Source organism: Mastacembelus armatus, chromosome 21 (genome assembly GCF_900324485.2).
Source record: "Mastacembelus armatus chromosome 21, fMasArm1.2, whole genome shotgun sequence".
Classification (NCBI taxonomy): domain Eukaryota; kingdom Metazoa; phylum Chordata; class Actinopteri; order Synbranchiformes; family Mastacembelidae; genus Mastacembelus; species Mastacembelus armatus.
The window spans coordinates 6,617,756-6,644,019 of record NC_046653.1 but is presented as its reverse complement, the minus strand read 5'-3'; the positions used below and the strand labels follow the sequence as shown (position 1 = coordinate 6,644,019).

General features: G+C 38.9%; 1 protein-coding gene across 5 annotated transcripts in view; it reads right to left on the bottom strand.

Annotated features, from left to right (window-relative positions):
• The window catches only part of LOC113123256 (histone deacetylase 4-like), a 112,348-nt gene extending 95,017 nt beyond the window's left edge, over positions 1-17,331 (bottom strand). For 4 of the 5 annotated variants that reach the window (XR_003294944.1, XM_026295098.1, XM_026295103.1 and 1 more), the window contains exons 1-2: positions 17,191-17,331; positions 5,378-5,645 (exon numbers count right to left, since the gene is read on the bottom strand). Coding sequence is in view for 4 of the 5 variants with exons in the window: in XM_026295098.1 (XP_026150883.1) it covers positions 5,378-5,399 (22 nt within the window). In the remaining variant the exon portion in view is untranslated. The remainder of the gene's footprint in view (positions 1-5,377; positions 5,646-17,190) is intronic. The other variant, XM_026295099.1, reaches the window with a different exon arrangement.
• Between the last annotated feature and the right edge of the window lie 8,933 nt (positions 17,332-26,264).

The window sequence follows — 26,264 nt, the reverse complement described above, 5'->3', positions numbered from 1 at the left end:
CTTGTACAGTGGACTGCCTGTCCCAGGCAGATGGGAAATACAGCCGTGCAAGAATTTTCCAAGCCTCACTATAATGTGGCTGTTTGCTGTGCAGAGGTCTGTGACAAAGTGAACACTTGGATTTTTCTTGTACTGTAAACTTGGCAGCAGATGTGAGTCCTTATAGGATAATCTTCTAGATCTTGTGTATTCTTAATCTCCATATTTGTTACAGACTGGACATCTGGGCTATTCTGACTTCTATGATGCACCATCAGTAATCACTACTGTATCTGCTCAAACACAAATGCTCTAGATAAGTGTTTGTCTCAAGCCATGATCCTAAGCTACAGTCATAGCTTTACCACTACTTTAAACCCTGTTTATAGTAGAGTTGTAATTACATGTTTTCCTCCACAAAGCAACAGCATGTGGGGTATGTATAAAGGTTCAAGCCAAACTTACATGAGGGAAGCCAGAGTAAACACAAAAGGTATGTTACCAGGGTAAGTTAAAAAGCCAATGCTACATTGCTTAATTTAGCAACCAAATCAGCCATAAAATCTTTATATAATTAATAGTGAAAGAACAAAAAAGAAGACTGGTGGATCTTTGTTGAAAGAACAGCACACAGCAGATGAGCACAAAACCATAATTCAATTCTGAGCTTCTCTCCCAGCAGAAGCAAGGTTTTGAATGCTTAATAAATTCTTGCAAAGGCTAAATTGCACACTTGTTTCATCTGGCAATGAGATTACTTGAATGGAATTTTCTGGAAAACTATGGAGAGAAAGACAATAATGAGGCAGTAATCTTATTTCTCCACAGCAGCTTCCATTGTTCGCTCAGAAGGCTTCTGTTTAGTCTGGTTCAACTCTCATCCCCATCCATCTTCCCATTGAGGAAAATTTTGCAGAGCCAAGGATAAATGAGTATGATAACATTTCTGCAACACTCAAATGCGCCTAACACAGATAGGAGGGGTCTGCCATTGTGTCACTCTCGCTCCTTGGGCAATCACTAGATAGCACTGAATATGAGTTTGGCTGCAAACATACAGGAGCACAGACCAAATGAAAAGAATCATTCTCTGTATTCACATTTTAATCATTTCCTCTGAATAAGCTCTAAGACTCAACTTACTTTCGCTTCTTGCTTTGGTTGACTTAAGTCATCTTTAGACAACTTGGTGAACGTTTAGGCTATAACATATCTTTTAACACCCCAAGCCTTTTCTTTTCCTGTGACAGTGGCCCCAGTAAATGAGAAATCAGCGTGGGCCAGCAGGGGTTAAGCTCCCTTTTTGAAGATTATGCTTCACTTTCCAGTGGCTCGGCCCAGGACTAGCCACTCTCTTCTAATCCACCACTACAGGCTTTTGATAGCTCCCACTGTGAGTCCTTATTACAGTTACTGATTAAAACAGAGAGAAAGAGAGAGAGGAGAAAAAAATAAGACAGATACAGAAATTAGAATGACAGCAAAGCAGGAAGGGCAAGTGACAGAATTAAAAACTACTCCTACTTTTTTCAGAGACTGGAGCCTAATCTATACAGCAGCTGACTTTGCTTACCTCTGTATATAATACTGAAGCTTAAATGTGTTTAATGTGTCCAGTTGAACTTTTAGACACAAAAATGCTAAGATGAAAACAGATATTTCATTTTTAACAAGAAACTGTATCTGGTAAAGCTTAAGTCACACCTGTTTATTTTTAATTCAACACGGTAATGTTAAAGCTGCAGGACTCGACATGGCTGCAAAACTGACTAGGAAAACAAAACAGGGAAACAAATGGAAAAAGAGAACTTTAATCCTGCCTAATGACATTGCAGGGATCCATCAATAACAATAAAAAAAATCTTATCTGGCATTAGCTATTTATACTCCACTATTTTGCTGTAAGTCCCCTCAATCTTTTCTCCCCTCCTCTCTGATACTGAGTAATCTCTGGGATGAAATTTACACATGAATAATTCACAACCATCTGCTGCAGTTCAACTGCCTGTATAAGAAAAGTGAGGAGGTGTAATTCTTGTATTTATTTTAAAAAACAACTTCCCACAGTGCCCTCTACTTTGTACCTCAGCACTGCATGGTTAAAATGACTGACAGAAAGAAAAGTGAAATTAAAAAAAAAAAACCCTACATACCTAAACATACCAGCTAATTAAAAAAAATGACGATGATAATAATACTAATAATAATAATAATAATAATGCTATTCATGGTAATGTGTTTCCTCACACCTGGGATCTGCTCTTTTGGATGCAGGATTTCTGAAATCCAAAGGAACATTCCATTAGCTATTACTAGATCCACTAGTGAAAATTAAGGTTTCTGGGTCCCCTTCTGCAAACACACACAAGGAGACAGGCAAAGATGGCAGAAATCCAGGTTAAAGCACACCACCTGCCTGCAACAACTACATCCTCATGGATAAGCTCAGAGAAAGGAGGTTAGGATTGCTCCAAAAAAGTAACAAGACAAAGACTATTACACAATAACACCACCTACAAATTCACAATTAGCTTTCTTTTTGGTCAGACAGTACAAGGCTTAGAGGGGTTTAACAAGCTCAGTGAGGCCTCCAGCAGCAGATGGCCCCTCACTCTGTTTGTGTTCCAGGCAGGGGAGTCGCTCTGCATGACGATTTATTGACGCAAAATCCCCCTCAGCCAGGACCCGCCACTGATTTCTGCTGCTAGAGAGATGATGGGAGGGAGGGGATGAACGGGAGGGGGGAGGGTCTTGTTGGGATGAGAGAGTTTGTCTGTGTGTGTGTTCCAACTATGGTTCCAAGGCCATAAACCCAGCTCCAAAATGCCAAGTAGCATGTCAACATGCCAGCCGTTGCCACCCAAGTTTAAGTCAGACAAAAGGCCCTTCAGTGTTCTAAAATGGTGGTTTGAGAATAGGAAATGATGATTAGTCATATATGGAAAAGGAATTAGCAATACTGCACAAACTGGAGGGCAACAGGAGGAAAATGAACTGCTAACATGAGGTGAAACTGAGGAGTAAAAGCTTCATTCTTAATTTCAGAGCACCTCAAGGTGAAGAGAAGTCTGGCAGTTAAGATGTGCGCCTTACCGTTTTTTTTTGGTGTTACTTCTGAACACTTGTTTATGGAGGATTTGGCTTAGCTATGAATCATGTGGAAGATCTTTCCCAAAAGCGGGGTTATGTTTATACATCAACTGTCCATATTGTGAGAAAGTACAAAAGGATTGCTACCTTACTGAAACAATGTGTTAAACAAACAAGTGAGATGAAAAATGCATTGTGATTACACTTGTTGGGACCACTTTCCATTTCTTTAAAAGTAGATGTTTGTCCATGGAAGCACAAGCAACTTAGATGATGTCTATGAAATAAAAATAAAAACTGTCAAAAATATTATTTTAGAAACTTTTTTAAAACTTGACAGGAAAAAAATTCTTGTGAGAAATGAGAATAGACAGAGCATGGAAATGATCAGAATAGGAGGAAATTTTAAAAAAAGAACAAAATATGCCCCGCTCTAAGGTTCTGCTTACATATGAATGTATTTAAGAAAAAAAAAAGAAAAAAAAATACAGCGTGCCAGCGTTCACAGCTAACTGGGCAGCCTGAAACATCCACTCTGACGCAAAATCCAAGAGAAAAGACAGTGATGCCAGCAGCCCACATTGTCCACACAGGACTAAGAGCACCACAACAATGAATCAATGGCTGTGACATCACTGCACTGAATACAACCAAGACGGCCAAAGCATGATGGGTAAGGGAGGACACAGTTGACCTTTTGTCCATTTTATTTGGCAGTGGAGAAAGAGGAAAATCCAGATCTGCATCATCAAGATTAAAGGGGGAAAAGGGGGTTTTGAGTATGCCAAATAGGTACCACCTGTTGGATGAGACACCAGGGAGTCTGTTTTTAAGGATCAAGTGTCATGCATGGGGAGAGCTGTTCAGACATTAACACTGATGGGGATGAATCAACAGAAATGGAATAATGAATTTCACATACATATACATAATTTGTTGTTGCATTTAAATATAATTGCAATCAAGTAGAACTGACATCTATCAAAACTGCACAAACCAAACAAGAGGCCAAATGAGCAGGAAAAATACATCTTCATCTGAAAGAATCAATAAGATAAGAAGGTGTATGTTACCAATAGCATTTAGTTGAACTGGTAACCAATCGCAATGTAAAAAAAAAAAAAAAAGGCAGGACACTTACTCCTTGGAAGGCAACATAAGTAGCTACATTAAATTTAATATACAGGTACAGCAAATACAGTTATACAACACAAAGGAAACTTGTAACTTGAGGGCAGGGTATCAGACCCCTGTTTTTCCTCTCAAGTGCAATGAAAAGTTCCTGTACTGCTAAACGTAGCTGTAATGGCCTTTTTGTGTTTTTCCCTGATGTCACTGTACATAACCTGACTCAAGACTGTATGGTTACAAAGGTTTATGATTTCAGAGATTTATGTAACTGGCTTGCAAGTCAAAGCTTGCTTGACAGAAAAGAGACGATAATGAATTCCAATTTACTCCTCAAAAGATGCAATCCTAACAACATAAAAACATTTTCCTGTAAGCACCAGCTTTACTCAAATTTTACTTCAGAACCTCAGTTAATAACGGCAAACTACCATAGAAGATGAAAAATAGAATACATCTCATACCTAATCATATATTATGCATCCATTTGTTTTCTTGGCAGCACTGACACTCTTGATTAAACATGCTGCCAAATCAATTTAACTGACCATAAAAATATGCTTGGACAAACATGTGCCTTCTCTTAGGGACCACTGTTTTAATTGCTGTTTAAATAATGCAAGCTGCTGAAGTTACTGGGTTGTCATATCCACACACTCCTTAGAAGATTCAAGAGCACTTGAAGAAAATGCAAAATCAAAACAGCAGGTTTGGTCTGATGCCAACCTGTAGTTTAATTATAAACCGCCTAATCAAAATGAAGAGAGGAGACCATTCTACATTTCACACAACTGCTCTCAGGAAATCAAAAAATAATAATAATAAATGCCTCGGCTTTGTCTAAGAGAGAAAGGTCAACCTAAGTCAATTCCCTCTATTTCTGCCTTCAGACTTAACAACAGGTATTCCAGTGTTCATAGGTCGGCTTTTCAAAGACGCAGTATAGAAGAAAGGTTGTAGTGTAGACTGTCAGAATTTCAAAAGTTCAGATTTGAGAAGAATACACTGAAGACAGAAATCAAAAACAAAATCATCAACAAAACAAAAAAAGCATGGACTGTCCACAAATTCATCATAATCACTAAAGCCAGAGCTTACTTTTATTCCAACAGAAGGCTTTTCATGCAACAAAAAAGGAAAAAGTCATTCCTGAAATAGTGGATTTTTTTTTTCATCTTACCTGGCTGACTGTCAGAGTTCATTGTTATGATTGCTTGTGCCAGGCAGACTTGACAGGGGAAAAGAGGTGAGTGGTGAGGGTGTCACTGCACCTCCGCCACGGCTTTAGTGACCAACATGTGCCTGCAGCCAAGATGGGGCTGCCAGATGAAGGAGCCGGACCAAGGAGGGACAGAGTGGAGTTGTTTTTCAGGGTTTCATCACACCGAGCCACAGGTGGAGACCTCGGTGGTCTGCTGTGGCAGGATTTTTTCAGCTGAACAGTCAGGCTATGAGAAAAGCACAAAAAGTTATTTTCAAACTACTATTTTCAATTGGCTATTCGAGAGAGAAGAATACCTGCTACAAGAAGTTATTTTCTCTAACTTACTTCTAACTGTTACAATCTAACAGGGAATATGTTCAATCTGAGGCCATCATGGGATGTTTCTTAAAAAGCCAGGAGAGACACTGCAGATCACCAACCTTCAAGAACAGATGACTGCTGTGTTTAATTATCAGTTTGTGTATCTGTGACCCTAAATGACTATACATGAATTTCCCTTTTACATAAAATAGGCTTTTTCAGTAATGGTCAGAAGGTTGTGCACATATTTAATTTGCTGTGTTGTATATGTAGTATATGTAGGACAGTGGTTAGCTGGACCGTGGCTGCCAAGGTGAAGAGAAAAGTAACTTAAATTTCAGCCAAACAAGAAATCAACTTACAAAAACTCTTACAATAAATGTGATTACAAGTCCAGTAAAACTGTTACAACCTCATTATTGATTATTATGGGAAAGAGAAAAAAAAAAGTAGTGATCTAAAACAGTTCTTGCTTCCACCAAGTTTCATATAAACCATCTGGGTTTATTAAAATCATAGCATGTTTGCATAATTTAAAACAGCTGGCCCTGGAAGTCCCTGTCAGTACTTTTACCACACCCAGTCTTGGAAATGTTTTAAATTCAGTCTAATATGTACATATAAATGAACAAAATACTATAAACATACATACTTATATTCTCGAGAAGACAAAGGTCTCCAGGAAGTGAATGTATGTCAATATAATGTCTCCTGAAATGACTGTGTGTGTGTGTGTGTGTGTGTGTGTGTGTGTGCGTGCGTGTGCGTGTCTTATTCACTCAAACTTACTGTGTGTAAGACTCAAAGGAGTCGTACACTCTCATACGGTACAGCAAGGGCTCTAGCTATTCAACCCTAATCAGTATAATGCAGAGCTCACCTCGGTCAGAGCAAACAGGTGTCAACAGACCTGAACACAAACAAGTGGTAACGAGATCTGCAATCAGTCACTAGAAATACCACAGAAGCCATAATAAAGCATGTTTCTGCGCCGTTGCACACACACATCGTCAGACTCACACATACAGTGTCTCTGCTGTCACTGTTACTTTAAAGCTGTTGACCTGCATTACTGTCAAATGAATGAGTTCAGTGGAAAGAGGGTGCAAGCTTTGCATTGCCAAGTAAAACCTCATGGAAATACATTACTGCCTTTATCCTCCAGGGTCTTACTTCACTTATCAGGAATTATTCAGAAGAAAAACAGTCCCTTAAGTGTATGACAAATTTAATAGCAGCCCAACTTATTAACTAATATGGAATGTGAAGGAAAAAAAAACGATCCTATTAAAGGAATAATCAGGTGTCGGATGTTCTTAAATTCAGTGAAAACTTAGCTCTAGTTTTGCGGACACACACTGCAGCAATAGTTAACCTTCAAGTGCAAGCTGCGAAGACAAACATCAAGTGTTGCTATGACAAAGTACTGAGTATTTCTCAGTGACACTGAAATTTGAGTGCAGCATCTCAAGACATACTTCAGGCCAGAACAAGAATCACCACAGGGGAAGTGTAGTTTTTATGTCATTAGTGTATGTGTGTGTATGTATGTGTGTGTGTGTGTCTCATGCATGTGGACAATGCTTTGATGAGCAGGAGGGATACTAGGAGTGGGTGCTGATGGATCTCTTGAGGTGTCAGAAAAAGTCATCAGGTGTGCTTAGATTCTTATAACTAACTGCATTTTTGGCAAAGAAGTCATTTGTCAAACAAGAATTCAGGCTGTTCTTTTACAACTTGTAATGCTATGACAGTATGACATTAGACATCTCTTTTTGGCACACAAAAAAACTGCAGCTCTATGTAAAAAAAAAAAAAAATTCTGGCACCATCATGTTTGTGTGACCAGTCTGCTGTCAGCTGTGCCCTTCTTAATGTTCCTTCTATATGATTTCACTTTCTAAACTGTTCTTCAGGGATCCTATTAAAAATGAATCTTTGTACAACATTGCAGATATTTTTCAGTGCGGTGTAGAACCATAAAACACACCACCTGCACCTCTCCATTCATCACGTTTCCTCCAACTGACACTTCAGATTGGATGAGATTTATTGTTCTCGCGCAGTAACGTTTGAATCTGGAAACATTTCATGGCACTTGACAGGAAAACAACTCTCACGACCCCTTAATGGACTTCATTTCCCAAGCACTCTGAGCACTGCCGGGAGTAATCACGATGGCATAAAAATAACATGTGGTCGGATAGCGAGCGGTAAACAACAATTAAGGTACCCCTTGCATAGCTCATGAAATGAATCATTGAAAATGCACTTATGCCACGAAGACAGCTTCAGCTTCTCAGCCCTAATTGACTATGAATTATTCAGCTGCTGTGTGAGATTAGTGGCATTGCTAGTATGTTGTTGAGTTCATGATTTTTCTTTGTCATTAGCAAAAAACTGTTGGTTTAATGAATGTTTGCAGTGAGCAATATAGTATTAGCATAAAAAAGTCTGTCAACTGGAAGCTGAAAACCCCAAAGGAAAAAAGCACTGCATCTCACTACATCAAGACAAAACAGGTCTGGGCTGTTGCTTGTTCAATTAAGGGCATGATTGTGTCAAAGTGAAACCATCTTCGCTGGAAGGAGGGAGGTGGCACAGGTGACAAGTATGAGTGGCCACAGTGAGTAGGAGAATTATGGCAAAGCTCACGGTTAAGAAAAGAAAGTGATACAAAACCTGACATGAAAGGACCTGCAGTAACACAATACTGTCAGCTGCTTGTTTGCAAGTGAACGAGGCCAGCTATGACCGCAGGACATTGCATCAATCAGCTGCTGCCTGAACTGGAACAAGATGGCTAGACGAGGAGCACAGGCTTCAAGTGGCACAGGGGGATCATTTTTCATGTTTAACAGTGCTCTGACAGCCTGGGGACAGTTGTGTGTTGAGTGTGACCAGGCATTAGTTCAAATACACACTATTAACGGATAAGGTAGTAAGGTCAATGTGTTTGTTAAATGTTTTTGGCCCTAATCCCATTCAGAGTCTTGTGTACCTGCTGTAAATTTAGCTAAAAGTTCCCTCGAAAGTTTGCTTTTCGATGTTGCCTTTGGCCCCATATTCTTTTTAAAGCTTTTTTTTTTTTTTTTTTTTTTTTTTTTTTTTTTTTAAAGTTGCCCTTCACCTTAACATCACCAAAAACTGAACTCATTTTTACCAATGTAGTTGATTGGACTCCATTGTTACATTCATTCTTTACTCAACACAGGGAGAGCAGGAAAGTGTAGCAACCCTAAAGTTAAGAACCACAGCAGTAAACCAGATAAGGGTCTGCATTGGATCAGTTTATGCAAATATCATCCATCCATCCATTTTCTATACCTGCTTATTCCTTAACCAGGGTCACGGGGATCTGCTGGAGCCAATCCCAGCTCTCTTTGGGTGAGAGGCAGGGGTACACCCTGGACAGTCAGCAAATACCAATCCAATAAAATATACCCAAGTTGGTCCCCATACCAATCCTGGCTTGGGACACCTCTGGTACCGTATGCAATAAACTGATGTAAGAACATCATTTTGTGTGAACTGATATAGAAAATCTTCATGGACTGGCATCACATTTAAAAGGTACCTGAAAGTCATAAAAACTTAGTTTAGAAATAAATGGTAGGTTGGATATTGGTCTATAATTAGCCAAGACTCCTGGATCAAGACTAGGCTTTTTGAGTAAGGGTTTGAATACTGTAGTCTTAAAGGCCTGTGGTACGTAGCCTGATACTAGAGATAAATTTACCAAGTCCAATAAAGATGAGTTAATTAATGGCAGGGTGTCTTTAAGCAGTCTAGTCACGATGGGGTCTAAGAGACATGTTGATGATTTAGATGAAGCAACTACTGATGTGAATTCAGAGAGATCTATGGGAGAGAAGCAGTCTAAACATAACTGAGGTCTTACAGATGATTCAAGAGCTACTGTAGTAGAAGATTCATTTATTGCAGGTATAGGAAGCATCTGCTGAATTTTATCTCTAATAGTTGTGATTTTATTTGCAAAGAAACTCATAAAGTCATCACTGCTGAGAGCTAAGAGAACACTGGGCTCAACAGAGCTGTGACTTTTTGTCAGCCTGTCTACAGTGCTGAAAAGAAACCTGGGATTGTTCTTCTTTTCCTCTATTAGTGATGAATAGTATGCAGTTCTGGCTTTACGGAGAGCTTTTTTAGATGTTAGTAGACTGTTTTTCCAGGCTAGATAAAATTCCTCTAAATTTGTGGAACGACACTTCCTTTCCAGCCTTTGTGATGTCTGCTTTAAGGTACGAATATGTAAATTATACCATGGGGCTAATCTCCTCTGATTCACTAACTTCTTTTTCAGAGGGGCCACAGTATCAAGCGTTTCACGCAGTGAGGCTACAGCACTGTCAACAACATGATCAATTTGATAGGGAGTGGGATTGAGGCAGCTGCCCTCCACTGTGTTGGCACATGGCATAGATGGAAATAAAGATGGAATCATTTTCTTAAAGTTATTAACAGCGTTGTCAGATAAACATCTGCTGTAGTGGAATTTTCTTCCAAACGCTGCATGATCCATCATGTTAAATTCAAAAGTTATTAAAGAATGATATGATAAAAGAGGATTTGGGGGAAAAACTATTAAATGTTCAACTTCAATGCCATAGGTCAGAACAAGATCAAGGGTGTGATTGAAACAGTGGGTGGGTTTATTAACATTTTGAATGAAACCAATTGAATCTAATATAGAATTAAATGCAGTGCTGAGACTATTATTTTCAACATCTACATGAATGTTAAAATCTCCCACTATAGTGACTTTATCTGAACTAAGCACTAAATCAGACAGGAAGTCTGGAAATTCAGTTAAAAACTCTGAGTAAGGGACAGGTGGACGGTACACAATGACAAGTAGAACTGGTTTTTGTGTTTTCCAGTTTGGATGCGAGAGACTCAGAGTGAGGCTCTCAAATGAGTTATAACTGTTCTGAGGATGAAAGTTTAATAATAAGTTTGAGTGGAAGATTGCAGCTACTCCTCCACCTCGACCTGTGCTTCAAGGAACATGATAATTTTTATGACTGAGGGGGGTTGATTCATTCAGACTGACATATTCATCCTGCTGTAACCAGGTTTCAGTAAGACAGAAAAAGTCAATTTGGTGATCAGTTATCAAATCATTTACTAACAGAGATTTAGATGAAAGAGACCTGATATTTAATAATCCACATCTGACAGTTCTGTTTTTCTGTTTAATAAGAGGAGTGGTCTTAATTTTTATTAGGTTTTTATGAATAACTCCTCTTGTGTTAACTTATGATTTATATGTTCGAGGAGCAGAAACAATCTCTATGTGGTTTGAAGGGGGTGATGGCTCTAAGGAAACTGCAGAGAGGTGTTTTAGACTGAGTCTCTGCGTCCCGGTCCCCACCCTGGATTGTCAGGCTTTAGGTTGGCTAATAAACTCAGCCATATTTCTAGAGATGAGAGCTGCACCATTCAAAGTGGGATGGATGCCATCTCTCGCTACCAGACCGGATATTCCCCAGAAAGTGGCCCAATTGTCCATGAAGCCCACATCGTTTGCTGGACACCACCGAGACAGCCAGCGACGGAACAGCGACATGCGGCTAAACATGTCAATGTTGGCCAGATTAGGGAGGGGTCCAGAGAAAACTACGGAGTCCGACATTATTTTGTCAAAATTACACACCGACTCAACATTAATTTTAGTGACCTACGTTTGGTATAATCAGGTGTCATTGCTGCCGACGTGAATAACAATCTTATGATTCAAATTTGACTCCAAGCTGTTGGCAACCTCTGCTAAACTAATGTTTCCTTGAAATGAGAGCTCCTGTCTGTGTCTCTGTAATTGAAGTAAAATGTGAATTTCACAGAGACTGGCCATCTTGGCTTCCTCAAATTCAAGCAGTTTCAACTCAAAAGTAGGTTTAAAGTTTTTTTTTTTTTTTTTTTTGTGGGGTGGTGCACTGGAGAGAGCCATGTTTCCCTTGCATGTTAGTGAGCATACCTGTGAAACTTGGACAGAGATGTGGGATTGGGGATTCAAATTTTTGGGATAAAAAAAAACCCACCATGAAGCACTTGAACCAGCTGAGTTAGTTATTTAATAAATATGAGCTCTTTTGTTTCAAACACCCAATTTATAAGGACATCATGGTGACAACAGTTGCAGACAAATGGAAAATATTTTAGATGTTATGAAATTGAACATATTTATGCACTTGACATTTCATTTCTACCTCTTCATGTTCGCTGCTTCTCAAGAGTCGAGCAGTCTTGAACTCTGACCTATTGTCATCTACTTTTGAGTGATAAAAAAGGACACACACACATACACACACATCTGTTGATGTCAGTGGACAAACACAGGCCTTGTTACCATGGTAACAAAATACCAACTATTCCGAGTCAAATAAAAAGCAGGAAGTAGCATCTTTCCATGCAGCGTTCAGTCCTGTTAATAACAATTACTCACATTCTTTCTGAGGGCTGCTCTCACTCTTTACCACATGAATCATTCCAGCTTTCACTCAGCATCACCCATCTACATTATTAATAATCCATCTCAACCTTTGGCAATCTTCCATTTTGCACTGAGAAGGAAAGCATCTTCTCTACATCTCTCTAAAGCTACAAGTCTTTTTCTGAATGAGCAGAGTTTCCTTTTTGGATGCAACATGTTTTGACCACAGAGCAAGTAAGGGAAGCTGATGTCACATGCTCAGACTACTGATTAAAATCATTTTTCCAGAGAGGACACTGACATCCAACCCAAAAACAACATGATCTGACCAGGTGATGAACACAGTGTGTCTGAGTGTTTCAGGAATTAAAATCTCCTGCACTACAACCATATGACCAGATTAAAAAACAGAATCAGTCTTGGGACATCAGTGATTATTGACTCTATGTGCTCAATTAGAGCTACATGATATGTAAAGTGTCTATCTTGTGGAACTCGAGTTATTCCTATGTGCACAGAAGGGGAATTTTAAGGTAAAAACTAACATAGGTAATAGATAGAGACCTTGAGTCATGACAGACCCGTAAAACTGTGACATGAATAATTGCAGTCATTTATACTAACCTACAACAGTTCATGAGACTGTTGTGAGTCAGGATGGTTAGCTGACTCTGCTTATGTTGTGGTCAGTCTTCACCTGTTGATAAAAAGTAAACTGAAATAGGACTTCAATGCTGGTATTCAGCACTAATCAGAATATACTGTATACTGATGTGATAAATTAGTAAAATAATGCACTGACTTCAAAAGCAGTATGGAAGCACAGAGGATGCTTCTAGTCCAATGTGGAAAAAGCACAGATAAGGGACAAACTAAAGCTGCAATTGGAACAGGATTAACTCTGTGATATTGTATTTGTTCATATCAAACAGTGATCAGGATTGATTGAGCATGACTTTGGGGAGGCAGGATGGGTTCAAAGTGAGGACAAGGTACTGGCAAAGGTCCAAGAAGCTAAAATGGGCTTATTGTTAGAGTTGTGATGTACAGCAGGGTATGATGGGCTGAATCTGAGAGAATGATTCATATCTTTGAACACACTGAGTGACCTAAAGGATCAACACAAGGATTCATCGAGCCTCAAATCGCATCACTTGAGGCTGAGAGCTTCTGTATCAATACCCATTATAAGCTCTGGGTCCCTTTTACTGCTTTGAATCCGACTCTTGTCTACTTTTTCTGCTTCTCTACTCTCTGGCCACTATCCAACTTCCTTTCTTCATTAAGTAGCATAAATGTAAGCCAAATGGGAAAGGTCAAAGCAATGGTGCAGTAAGTGATTTTAAACTATAAATTAGAAAATTCCCTTTAAATGAGCAAAGGTCTACGTCAACATATGAAAAAAAACTGTGTTGAAACACCAGATTCCCCCTTATCCATTCAAACTGTATTAACAACTTCACAAACATTGCAACAGAGAGACAGACAAATAAATTAACAGAGGCTAAAAACAAAGACACAATTAATGTGCTGGATGGCTCTTGGCTGAAGGGAAGAACCTGCCAAGCAGTTTACAAATTCCCTCTGTGCATTACAAGGTCCAGTCACCTTATTTGTGCCCAAGCACAACAATGACATTAACAGACCCCATTAGTATCCATCATCCACAAAATGTCCACAAACAAGCAAACTTTCCCAGTGCCAGCTCATGATACGTGTTAGGAGGAAGTTGGAAAGTCAGGCCTGGTCACTGCCAAAGCACAAGGAAACTGAGCTAAATGAGCTTCTTAATGAGGTTTCAAGAGGCAAACCTAGACTTCAGTACGTAGTGATCTACAAGGTGGCCCATGAGCTAATGGGCCAACACAAAACACCTCTTTTATTATAAAGTTAAAGAAAAAAAAACTGGAAAATACAGAGACAAGAATCAAATACATTTGTAGTGTAATATAGTGAAATGTTCCTGGCTGTCCTACAATACTAATGTGAAAAACAAGAATTAGAAAAAGGCAGGAAGGATAAGTCGTGCTTTAAAGACAGAGAATCATAATCTCTTAGATGTTATACATGTGACAGTACACAGCAAAATTGATAGTGTTAAAATTACACTCAGATGGACGGACGGATTTATCCATTCATTGAGATTTTAAACTTGTGAATTATGGTATCTCGTTATATAAACTGTATGAAAAGGATGAACAGGATTTTATATGTTCTAAGATAGAGCATATATAATCTATCTATTGTAAGACAAACAACTTACAGGCTTGAAGGATGGCTTTAAAAAGTTTACTTTGTTTCACAGCCCTTTCCTGTCTGTCAAATCATCTGCACAGAGGAGGTATTAAAGGATTTTAGCTTAAATACAACTTTATTTTCACAATTAAACTCTGGCTAAATTAAGCAGTCTCCCATGAAGAAGTGAAACAGTCAGAAATTTGGGTAAGACAGAAAGTGGTGGTTATAAACAGTGATGAAAGCAAGAGTTATTTTTGTGTGTATTTTTGCCATGAAGCAAAACAATTTTCCATACCAGACTCATTAGACTGCTATTCCAAAATATCATTAGGTTATTGTTACTGAGGTCATGTTCTAAAACCTTGTGGTGCTTGTCTGTACATCCCAGCCATGTTAGCATGGCTCTAAAATCTTACATTTGATGGGTTGAGGGAAGGTCTTGGACAAAGAGAAAGTATGTGATGCAGTAGGTGAGACAAAATCAAACAGCACAGAGGCAATGCTTGATTAATTCAGGTAAAAATACTATGTTATATGGCTGCGTGAAAGTGCAGGTGTCCATCTACTGTTTCCTCTTATGTTAGTTTATCAAAATCCCAAAAGATACAATAAGTAGAGCTTAAGCTCCACAAATGTGCGCACACACAAGGTTAAATTGCAAGGCCGCTTACATTTACTGGAAGTGGTCAACCCACAAATATGTTTTAGAAATTCACTGTAAAATGCATTAACAACAATTAAATTTTGACTCTTGGATCAACTGAGTTGCTTAACAGTGTAATTTCATGTAAGTGTTTGAGGTATGTGTGTTGGTGTGTTTCTGTGAATTTTCCCCACTGTGTAAAACACCTAATTTCAATGTCAGATGTGATTGTCTGCCTCACAAAATCTAAGTGTTGTAGTTACCTTTTATAATCAATTCATGTTGATAAATGAAGAGCATCACCAGTCAGGACACAAAATTATATAGTAACCAGAAAACAGCTACTGGAGTGAACATCAGACAGCACAGACATGGACATCACTCATGCCACTGATGCTTAAGATCAACATTTCAATCTAACATCTAATACGACCACATCATGTTATGCCATCTTCAGAATGACGTTTTCACACTTACTGGGCCCAGATTCAGCATCTAAAGAGTTACTCAATCGTGGACAAAATCATAATCACGATTATTTTGGTCATTATTGAAATCACGACTATTTTATATGACTAATCATCGACTTTGGAAATATGTTGCATTTATTGAACAAAACAAATTCTCCTTAAAACAAATAATATAAAATATATTCAAATGTATAAATAAAGGCAAATAAGATCAACAGTGTAGTGCACTTCCACAATTTATTAAAAACAAGTAATCCATAAAATACAAATATCAGGTGAAATAATCAATAAATTAGACAAAAATAAGCTTGGTCACGTATGTGTCTTAACAAACTAATTGATGACTGTATGGTGAAGGACGTTGTGGGGGTTGTTCATTGTTCTTTCTTTTTTATTAGTTGGTCATATGTCTGTGTTTAAATTTTAGATGGTTAAAAACATTTGTGGTGTTTCCAAACGGTGCCGACACCACCACGTAGCAAATCTTGCACATAATATGTTTTTGATCCAAACTGTTCCCAAACGACGGAATCGCTTCTACCTCTTTAGTTGACCAAAGACTTCTGTGGCTGCTCTCTCTCCTCCATCTTCACTCGCGCTGATTTTTAAATCCCTCCAGATACCACATACACGACTTGTTTCCCAGACAGCATAGGCTGAGAGAGTCTGGGCTTCCGGAGGGGCGAAAGTGCGCATGCGCGTCATTAAGAAGGCAGGTCAAAGTAACTGGAAAAACAATAATTGTTTTTTCTCCATCACATAGTTTTTGTGATCGTTGAGACCCGAAATCAAAATCAAAATTGGATTAACTGCACAGCCCTACACAGTAAGATCATGTCTTACATCTGCTCCAGCGCCGGCTGTGCTCTCAGCAGAGTCATCCTTTGAGAGTAGCACCCTGGGGCTGCTGTGGCCCTGCTCTTGTGGGGCCTGGAGTTTGCACCAGCAGTCCTGAGGGAACAGCTTCCGCTCGCCAAACCCTGAAACTGTCTGCGCAGAGCAGGGTCTGAGCCTTGCCACTGCTGTCCATACAGGCTTACACCCAAAGCTGTGGCTCAACAGCGATTCAACCTCAGCACATACATCCATCACACAAACACTGATGTCCACGCACGCACACACACGCACGCATATATATATGAAAATGCGTGCACATACAGTGGTTGTGGGGAGAGGTTTGTAGCAGTGACTGGTGACAGAGTCCCCCACTCTGGAGCTCTTTACACTGGACTCACACTTGCGAGGAAAAGTGTGACAAAGTATGACACTGCGCGACAACACAAGTCATGAAAGTGAAGTGAGACGTTGGCAAAGCAATAGCACCCATGTCCCTTATTCATAGAGACACTTCAGCTGACAGTGGGATTATTAAGCAACACAACAACCACACTTTTGTGGACCTGCTCCAAACACTCAACGCTGAACAACAATGCTTGTGTTGCGCAACACTTGCACTTTCCTCTGGCTTTTTTAAAAAAGTACAATACAAACTCGCAAAAAGTCAGACAGAGTAGCGGGAAGTCTGACTTGGAAGAGGAAAAGCGCAGAAACCGGATTTTTCTTCCAGTCCTTTCATCCTTCAGGCTCACGTTCAAACACGTTCAAACCAAACAGAGAGCTGTGTAAGCGTAACGTTATTTAACAAACAGAAAACAAACATTACCTGAACTAAGCACCTTTGTGCGCAACTGGCTGCTTTTCTCCGTCTCCGGTAGTATCCCGGGTTCAGGGTTTTAGGACCCGTAGGCGCCGTAAAATCCTTCCGCCGACGGCTCCGCCATACTCAACCCATCACGTGCCCAACTGCCTCCTGTACTTCCGTAGGGGGCGTGGTTTCTGCGGGACAGGATGATTGACAGCTGAGGAGGAAACAGGGAGGTTTCTGTTGTCTAACATTACTGAAATGAATGAAGCGGACACAATAATAGAAACACTTGTCACTACCCTATAATTCAATACAAACTGCAGCCTCCAGACTGACCATATCTTATCTTATATTATCTTATCCTATAATATATTCCTTGGAGATCAAATGTATCGCAGGACCCTTGCCTTCTGTAAATTTGCCGTGTTTGCTGTTGATGTGATGTATTGCTACCCCACACCTCATGTTTTTTAATGTGGTGGTACTCAACACCCACATACAGTATTTTTATAGCCATGCTATCACTACAATATTTATTTAACAGACTTTATGTTTTATGTTGAACTTATCCAGCTTGTTTTACAGATTTGTAGGTCAGTAAAAAAACATATGCAACAAAAATGTTTCTCCTCCCAAAGCAACATGTATACTGCAAACAGTTTTCCATCACCTTTACCCACCACAAGTCTGTGAAGTCCACCCTTTGCTGCATTGTGTAACTTCACTCTGCCCTCCTGCGTTTATTTCAGTTGGTGATTTTCAGGCAGCCTTTTTCAGGATGACTTTCCACAACCACACACGACATGTGTGAACTTGTTGCACTCAGCAGTTGGTTTTTAATACTTAGGTGGAGAGACATATACCAACAGCAGATTTTCCAGTTGGGAAAACAGAGGCTTGAATTCTTTGTATACAGTAAAGCACAATCTGATTGTTAATGGTAATTTTGCACCAGTGATTTGAAAAAAAAAAAAAGATAATCTGCTTCACGAGAGACACCTTTTAAAACCATAACACCAACCATAGCAATGGTACATTTGGTGCCCAGTGGAAATACAAGATTTATCAATACACACTTGTAAACAACTTAAACTCTTGTTTAAAGGTGTTTAAAGGCAGATTCTTGACTTTCAGGGAACAGTTCAGTAGCTAGAAAACCAGAGGTTTACTGGAAGTGGTGTGGTGTGTCCAAACAAGCATGACACTCACGTAACTGCATGGTAGTGGTTACCTTTACTTTTGCTTCACCTATCACACATTTTCTTCATTCAGCAAGTGAGAAGCCCACTTCTGTCAATACACAAAATAAATGTTGGTGTCAGGTAGTCAGCACAAAGAGGAATCAGAAATAAAACACTGTCTTAGCACAAACTACTTCAGAATGAAGAAAAACGTCTCCAAAAACAATGGGGCTTTGATGTGGGTGAGATTTCCCATCAGTCCCGTTACACAATAGCTGCCTTATTATTTTACAATGAATGACAGTGACTACAAATTACAACTCTATTTCTTTGTTTTTATGCTGAATCTACATTATACATCTTTATAACAGTTTGAGTGATTGTAAAAAGTGTTCACAGCCAATCAATTATATATAATATACTGTATCAAAACAAGGCTAAAAAATATCAATAACTTATAATGTGCCCAATATAACATTTTTAATTAAAAACCACTGTCAGCTCATTGATTTTGTAAGAGTAGATGTAATTTTAATGGGATTTTTTTCATCTTAGTAGAAAATTATTTAAAATAAAGAGTAAATCCGTCCCAGAAGAATGTCTTTAATAATCACATTTCCTCGTTTTAATAAACAGCTCTCAACTTAGGCACACTGACACACACCTTAAAGCTTAAATTAGCAACAATATCACTGATGAGCACTGCGCTGAAAACAAGATGGCACAATATGAGTGAAAACCAAAACAGTGCCTTATGGAAAAAACTGTTCTAATTAGGTAGAAGACACTGAAAATAGTTTAGTGAATCTCCTCATCCCCTATTTATAAATACCATTCATCAAATATTATCCAAACAACCTGTCTGAAGCTGATTATGGACACTGGACAGAAGAAAGATGAGCTTTATCCCATGATCGAAGCAGAAAGTATGAAACTATTCTGCATGGTAAAGATGTTGAGTGTGCAGAGCTCACAGAGAATGAAAACAATGGAAAGACACTTGCTGACGACAAAGAGAAGTGATGCGTTATAGTATGTGTTAACCATCCTTAAATCAATGACACCCAGTAGTGTACAATATGTGCTCATGATGATCCAATACACTATTATAAGTACTACACAACAGTGGACTATATTACTGCCAGGCTTCAAAAGACACCTGATGCTGCCATGAACGTAGCTTCCGTAAGAACAGAATCATGCAAGTAGTGGCACTTGGGTTTTTAGTGTGGGCGCTCATCTGAAAAGAAATCGAACAACTCAACCCAGTGGAGCTGTTCTTTCAAGAAAACACTGACAGCATAATAAGTATCCACTCAAATGGGCTTGTCCATGTTAGCAAGTAAAGAAAGCTGATTTGAACATTGGTGTGGACAACTCAACCCGGTCACACGCTCCTTGAAAAGGAGACCACTGACAAGATAATAAGTATTCTCTGAAAGTTGGCCATGGCCATGTAAAATCTTATGCATCTTCAGTTCATCTGCTGTAACGAAAGCAGATATGGTTCACACACATAATACCATAGAATGCAACAGCAACAAAACAAAACAGAACAGAGTGGTACAACATACAACATACATTCAACATGTTCAGTCCAACTGTCATCTTATTTCATCAACTCAACTATTATGTAATGAGTCCACCGGGCAAACTTTGTGCTCTCTGTGTCTCTGTGTATACCATAGGACTAAAAGGAACAAAGGAACAGCTGCCCCACAACACCTTGACCTTAAAATGTCATTTAATGTCACTTAATTTGACATAAAACTTCTAAAAATTACCCCCTTAAAAAAAAAATCTGAACAAGAAAATGTGTGCAGACTCAACATCTTTTGTCTCGCCTGTATTGAAACCCATCATGTGAGGACTGTCAGGGTTGTTGACACCCCTGTGGGCTTCAGAAATAAAGAGTGACAGGAAATAAAACATCAAAATTTGATCACAAATGTAAACATTGTCACTCATATATATTTTGACATTTAGATTTAATTCAAAGTTGGCGATGTCACCGTAGACGTAGAGTTGCAAGAGCACTGTTTTACTGTGATTTGCAATACTTCTAAAGTGAATGTTGTATTCAGATGTCTGACCGAATGATTTGCCCCAAGTTGTCATTCACTTGTCACCTCACTGCAGATTGTATCCGGAAATATTGGGAAATAGTTTCTGTTGATTGGCTCTGCTTTCAGGTTTTAGTACTAATGGCAAAGGCTACTATGGAGAAATCTTTTCATGAGTAGACTGTAAACTATTAGGCTTTCAGGAAAATATACAGACTTTGTAATGTATGGGCATATGCAGAGTGGGGTGGGCAGGATTTGGCAAGACACTAACTAAAAATCATATTCACTATGAACGAGGCCTCAAGGTTAAATAAGATTACTAAGGGAAGCAAGGAAGAAAATATTGGGTTGGTAACTGTCATAAATGTCTTAAACTGCTTAATGCTTGTTTAATTTTTTTATACATATCAGTTGCTCTTGGGTGGCAATGAGGTGTGGTGGCAACTCTAAAATTACTTGTTATTGTGAGTGTGAGTGTTAGTCGATCTCTAAGTGTCAGCACAGTGATAGACTGTTGATCTGTCCAGGGTGTACCCCATCTCTCACCAATTCTCACCTTGCATTGGCTCCAGCCTATCACAACCTTGAAGTGGACAAAGCAGTATAGAAAATACATGGCTGATCTTCCATTTAAGGAAATGAAGAAAGGTAGACAGCATATTTTAGGTGAATCTTATCATCCAAGCATTTTGTTTTTTGAAGGGCAAATATAAAACAAAAAAAAACCTGCTTGAGTGTTCAGAGTAATGAAACTTCAGTTCAAATGTAATCAGGGAAAGTCCTGAGGGTGGTCAAATAGCAATGACAAAATCTTTCTCACTGAATGTGTCTGTTAGATCATGAAATATAAGCATACAAGGGACCTGATGGTTTGTCATGTGACCTCTATTAACCGGAGTTAAAGAACCCTAGGAGCAGTTTTAAAACCTTTACTTTGTCAGGGTTTCTGTTTTATTGCACATGAGGAGTGGTCCTAATTGCTTTTTGAGGTAGTGACATACTGTATCATACAAAACCTTTAAATCACACAATTTAATAACAATAAATCTTTGCAAGACCTGCTGGAAAATGGGAAACCCATGTCTTCTTGTTTTATCAGAAAAACATATTTTATGTTTCTCAAATGCTAATAAGGTTCAACTAATTCCTCTCTGCTAACAGAAATGGCTTGTACACTGTCATCAATTCTCCATAAATGCTATGCTATTACTTTCAAAGCGCGTGCTTCACTGAATCTTGCTGCTTTTCTTCCAAAAATGACTAATAAATCTATTTGAGCTCCAAACTCATCCAAGATATGCAGGAAATACACACTGTATGCTTTCATTGTAATATTGCTTTGACAGCAGTGGATGAATTTCCTGCACGTTATGACGGGAAGATGAATCCTTCCAAACCCACAATTGCAGACCGTTCTCCAGAGAGCACAGCATTATCTTTTAGGAGATAAGCTAACGCTGGCACATTCACATGCTGTAGGTTAATGCAATGCAATGTGGGAAAGAGGAGTGGAGGGTAGATGCCAGGGCATGTGAACGTGGTACAAGTGATAAGCAGGGGAAATTGCTGGTACTGCTATGAACTGCTGTGAAAGAGTAGGATTTACATGTAACCCTTTTGGAATAATCTAATAACCTTGCTCTTTTCCATTATCTTATTTAATTTCAAGATTACAGCCACCCACAGAAGAAAGGAAAAGGCTAGCAGGGCGTGTGTTTGTGCATCAGCTAACTTAATTAAAGCTCAGGGTTTTAGTCCTTTCTGTCATAAATGCACAGCTTGTTGATTTGACCCATTTGTCCGGCACAGAGACAATTGTCTTGTGGTCAAGTGATTTTGATGAAAGATGGCTATCATCTTTCTTTAGCATGGTTTCTGATCGTAGGTGGGGAAAAATGAATGCATGGACACATATCTATTGTTACAGGTTGACTGTGGGAATGGGAAACAGACCAGCAAGCTGTAAACTGATCTGTCATCTCAGCTGTTAGATCAAAACATGATAAGCATAAACAAGAAGACAGGAAACTCTCTTTGAGGAGTTCATGTATTATGGAGCTAAACACCTGACACATAATACATGAACACAGATATAACTGACTGGAAACATGTAATTCTAAACTCTGTAAGAACACACAAGTTCTTTTGGATGTAATGTATGTTTTTTTTCTCAGATGCGGGTTTAAAGATGTGATAACCATCAGGAAATAGCAACAACTTGCTATACTTCCTCCACAGTTTAAGGTGCAGTAAGTGGATAAGAGAGATTAATGGTATCCAAACCACAAAACACCAGCCAATCCTGTTTAGCCAAGCCAGACATGGTGGCAATAGTTCAGATGTGTACAGCTTCTGCTATCCCTTGTGGATCCTCTGACAATGAGGATGTCTCAGATGATTGTAACTGTGACTGCCTGTGTATGTACCATGTCCCCATTGTATGTTGCCCTGCATGTTTTATTCTTCCCATCTCAGTGTATTCACTGCAGTACATGCCACTCTGTTGGCATAACCATAGACAGGCACAAATTTTGTATTTTTTATTTCACACCTTAACACTGCTTTGCTTCTCTACAAACAATACTTGCATGAATGGCATGATGTATATGTAACTCTTCCATCTCTTTTTCTTTTGACATGCAGTTTGTGTGTGTCAGGATGCATTTGGTAACTAACTGAGATTGTTTGCAATCATTTGAGCCAGATACAATACTTAGAGACCTGTGAATGGCAAACCTGTTTACTTTCCTTTAGTTATATGCATATGTTATGCAAACTGACCAATACTACAATCACAATTTATATCCCTCACCCATACCACAAATATTATAGCCTTGTAAAAATGAGACTGACTGATCACTGGACTTTTGCATCATAGCATATTCATGTACCCTATTTCTTCCTAGATTTACAGCAAAAGTTGAAACATTGCTTCTCACTTTTCATTCACTTCTCATTGGATTACCTGGAGTCAAATACATTTGTTTCAGCATATTTCACAGATTCTAAATACCTACACACAACCTGAACTAAAAGTAATATACAGTATTTTTATTTCTGACCCCACTCAAAAGCTTCACATCTTCCACAAGCCCACACAATAATGTTTCTCAGGAACTAAGAACACAAAGTGTGCTTTGATAGTGGGATGAACAGAATGCAGCTATAATCCACCACCAACACCAACAGAAAGACAGACAGCTTGAGGAATGACACCGAGGTGGGAGAGATGCTTTGATTTCTACTTTCACCACTGTGCAGTATCCACGCCAGATGCGAGAAACATTACTATGGTAACAGCGGATTATCATCGATTACATAACTGGACTGTGCACTTAAACCCACTGGATAAGAGTTACATCGTGCAGGTTTTGTTGCTGGCTTGTACAATACAGGTACTAGACATTGTGCCACATTATTTTACTTCTGTGTAATTGACAAAAATTATATTAATAAATATTTGTGTCTAACATGCACACTTTTTTGTCCTAACTGAGTTTTGTAATCGTGTTCCGTTAATGTCAAAGGATAGATTTTAAAATCTATCTAATCCTGCTAGTTTATAAAGCATTAAATGTTTGTGGACCAAAATACATGTATATTCAAGATGTTTTAGTTCCCTATGAGGTTTCCAGACCCCTCAGTTCATCTGGGACAGGTCTACTGTGTGTTCCCAGAACCAGAACCAAACAAAGTGAAGCAGCATTCAGTTACTATGCTCCTCACTTGTGGAACAAACTTCCTGAACACCTGAGGTCTGCTCAAACTGTCAGCTCATTCAAATCAGGACTGAAAACTCTGTTGTTTACTGCTGCCTTCGAATAACTGTTCATCCTTGTTTTCTTAATGTGCTTTTATGTCTTATTTTAATTTACTTTATTTGATTTAAATGTATTTTATGTTAAATGTCTTGGTTTTTAAATGCTCTTTTCAATGCTTTTAATGTAATTATATGCCTTGTAAAGCACTTTGAATTGCGTAGTGTATGAATGATGCTATACAAATAAATTTGCCTTGCCTGATGAACATCCATCCATCCATTACCTATACCCGCTTATTCCTAACCAGGTTCCCAGGGATCTGCTGGAGCCTATCCCAGCTCTCTTTGGGTGAAAGGCAGGGGTCCACCCTGGACAGGTCACCAGTCCATCACAGGGCCACATAGAGACAAACAACCTCACACACTCACACTCACTCCTATGGGCAATTTAGAGTCACCAATCAACCTGACATACATGTTTTTGGACTGTAGGAGGAAACCAGAGTACCTGGAGAAAACCCACACAAGCACAGGGAGAACATGCAAACTCCACACAGAAAGGCCCCTGATGGGTTTCCATTGATGAACATGTCCTTAAAATAAATTTCAATAAAACACAGTACAATATAACCCAATATCCCTCCAGCCCTGCATCTCTGAATGCACCATTTCATATAACCCTGTTTGACAGTTAGGATTAATAGAAAAAGTCAAACATTGGAATTGATGGATTCTCAATGTCTAATTCTTTAGCACATATAATTCAAACATGCACAAAACCCTGCAGCACTTCACTTTGTGACTGTACTCACAGCAAGACACATGCTGTAAGTATTCTTATCAGTGCTAGTATATTTATGGATGAAATTAAAGCAGGTGTTAAATATGTTGCCGTACATGCAGCTGTTACATCTGTGAGCCCTATCTGGAGGACTGATGAAACTCACTCTCTCTCTGTAAACTATGTTGTGTTCACCTCGATACACAGAAGAAGCCAAACACCTACAGGGATTTCACCAGGCACTCCAGTCAACAGCGAAATCCACCAGGGCAAATGTACCTCTCACTCCTAATTACAATGTGCCCTGGTGAAATTTAAAGTTATTTATTCCTTTTGTTCCCTGAAAGTACTTTTAATGCAGGGCCCCATGAAGCATTTTGATTATGTTTTCAAATCAAAAACGCAATTAAGTAGTATTCACAACAGGATTGAACCTCATGCCACAACAGCTAGTTTCATTTGAGTAATTTGTTTAGTCCAAGATGTCCAGCCGATCTAGTTAAATGTGATGAAAAATTTAGGGATATCATCTACAGTGGAACATGAATATTTGCATCAAAGCTCATGTCAATCCATCAAAGAATATTTCACTAAAAGCCAAAACAGTGAACCTCTAATGGTGCTAAAAGATCATTAAAGTCATTCAGATTCAACCTCTTGTGATCACTAAGGCCTACACACGACTCCATGGCAATCCATCAAGTAGTTGCTTAGATATTTCAGTCTGGATGAAAGAAATGGACTGGCTGATTGACAGACACCAACTTAGAGCCATACTGCACAATTAGCATGGTTAAAAAAACAACCTCTCTTGCAAATTACTGCTACCTTATGTGGATATGGTGTTTAGGGTAAATATAAATAGAAACTGACCATAGGAGAGCTGGGATCCTAGCAGAGTTTCCCTCTGAGGAGCTAGTCTGCTTTTACAAGTGTGAAGTCCCACTCTAGGGCCATTACTGCAGTTGATCTTACAGTGTCAGGCAAAATATATGTCATTGATTTGCTTTGCCAAATTCAGTGGCGAACATTGGAGGAAATGGAATTGGAAATGGAAATGGAGTTGCCTGGGTTATGATCACTGGCAAAATTTGTTTTCCATCCAGGAAGTGTGACACGGACGTTATACTTCTGGCAGCACAGTGTGTGTAACTTGAATGCTTGAGGCAAATATGTGTATAGGCTTAGGCATCTCTAGTTAAGTTTAAGGAATATTAATGGATTTGATTAAATATTGAATATGCAAACACAGCTTGTCTCGTGCTTGAAACTGACATTAAATCAGTATGACTGTACTTGACACT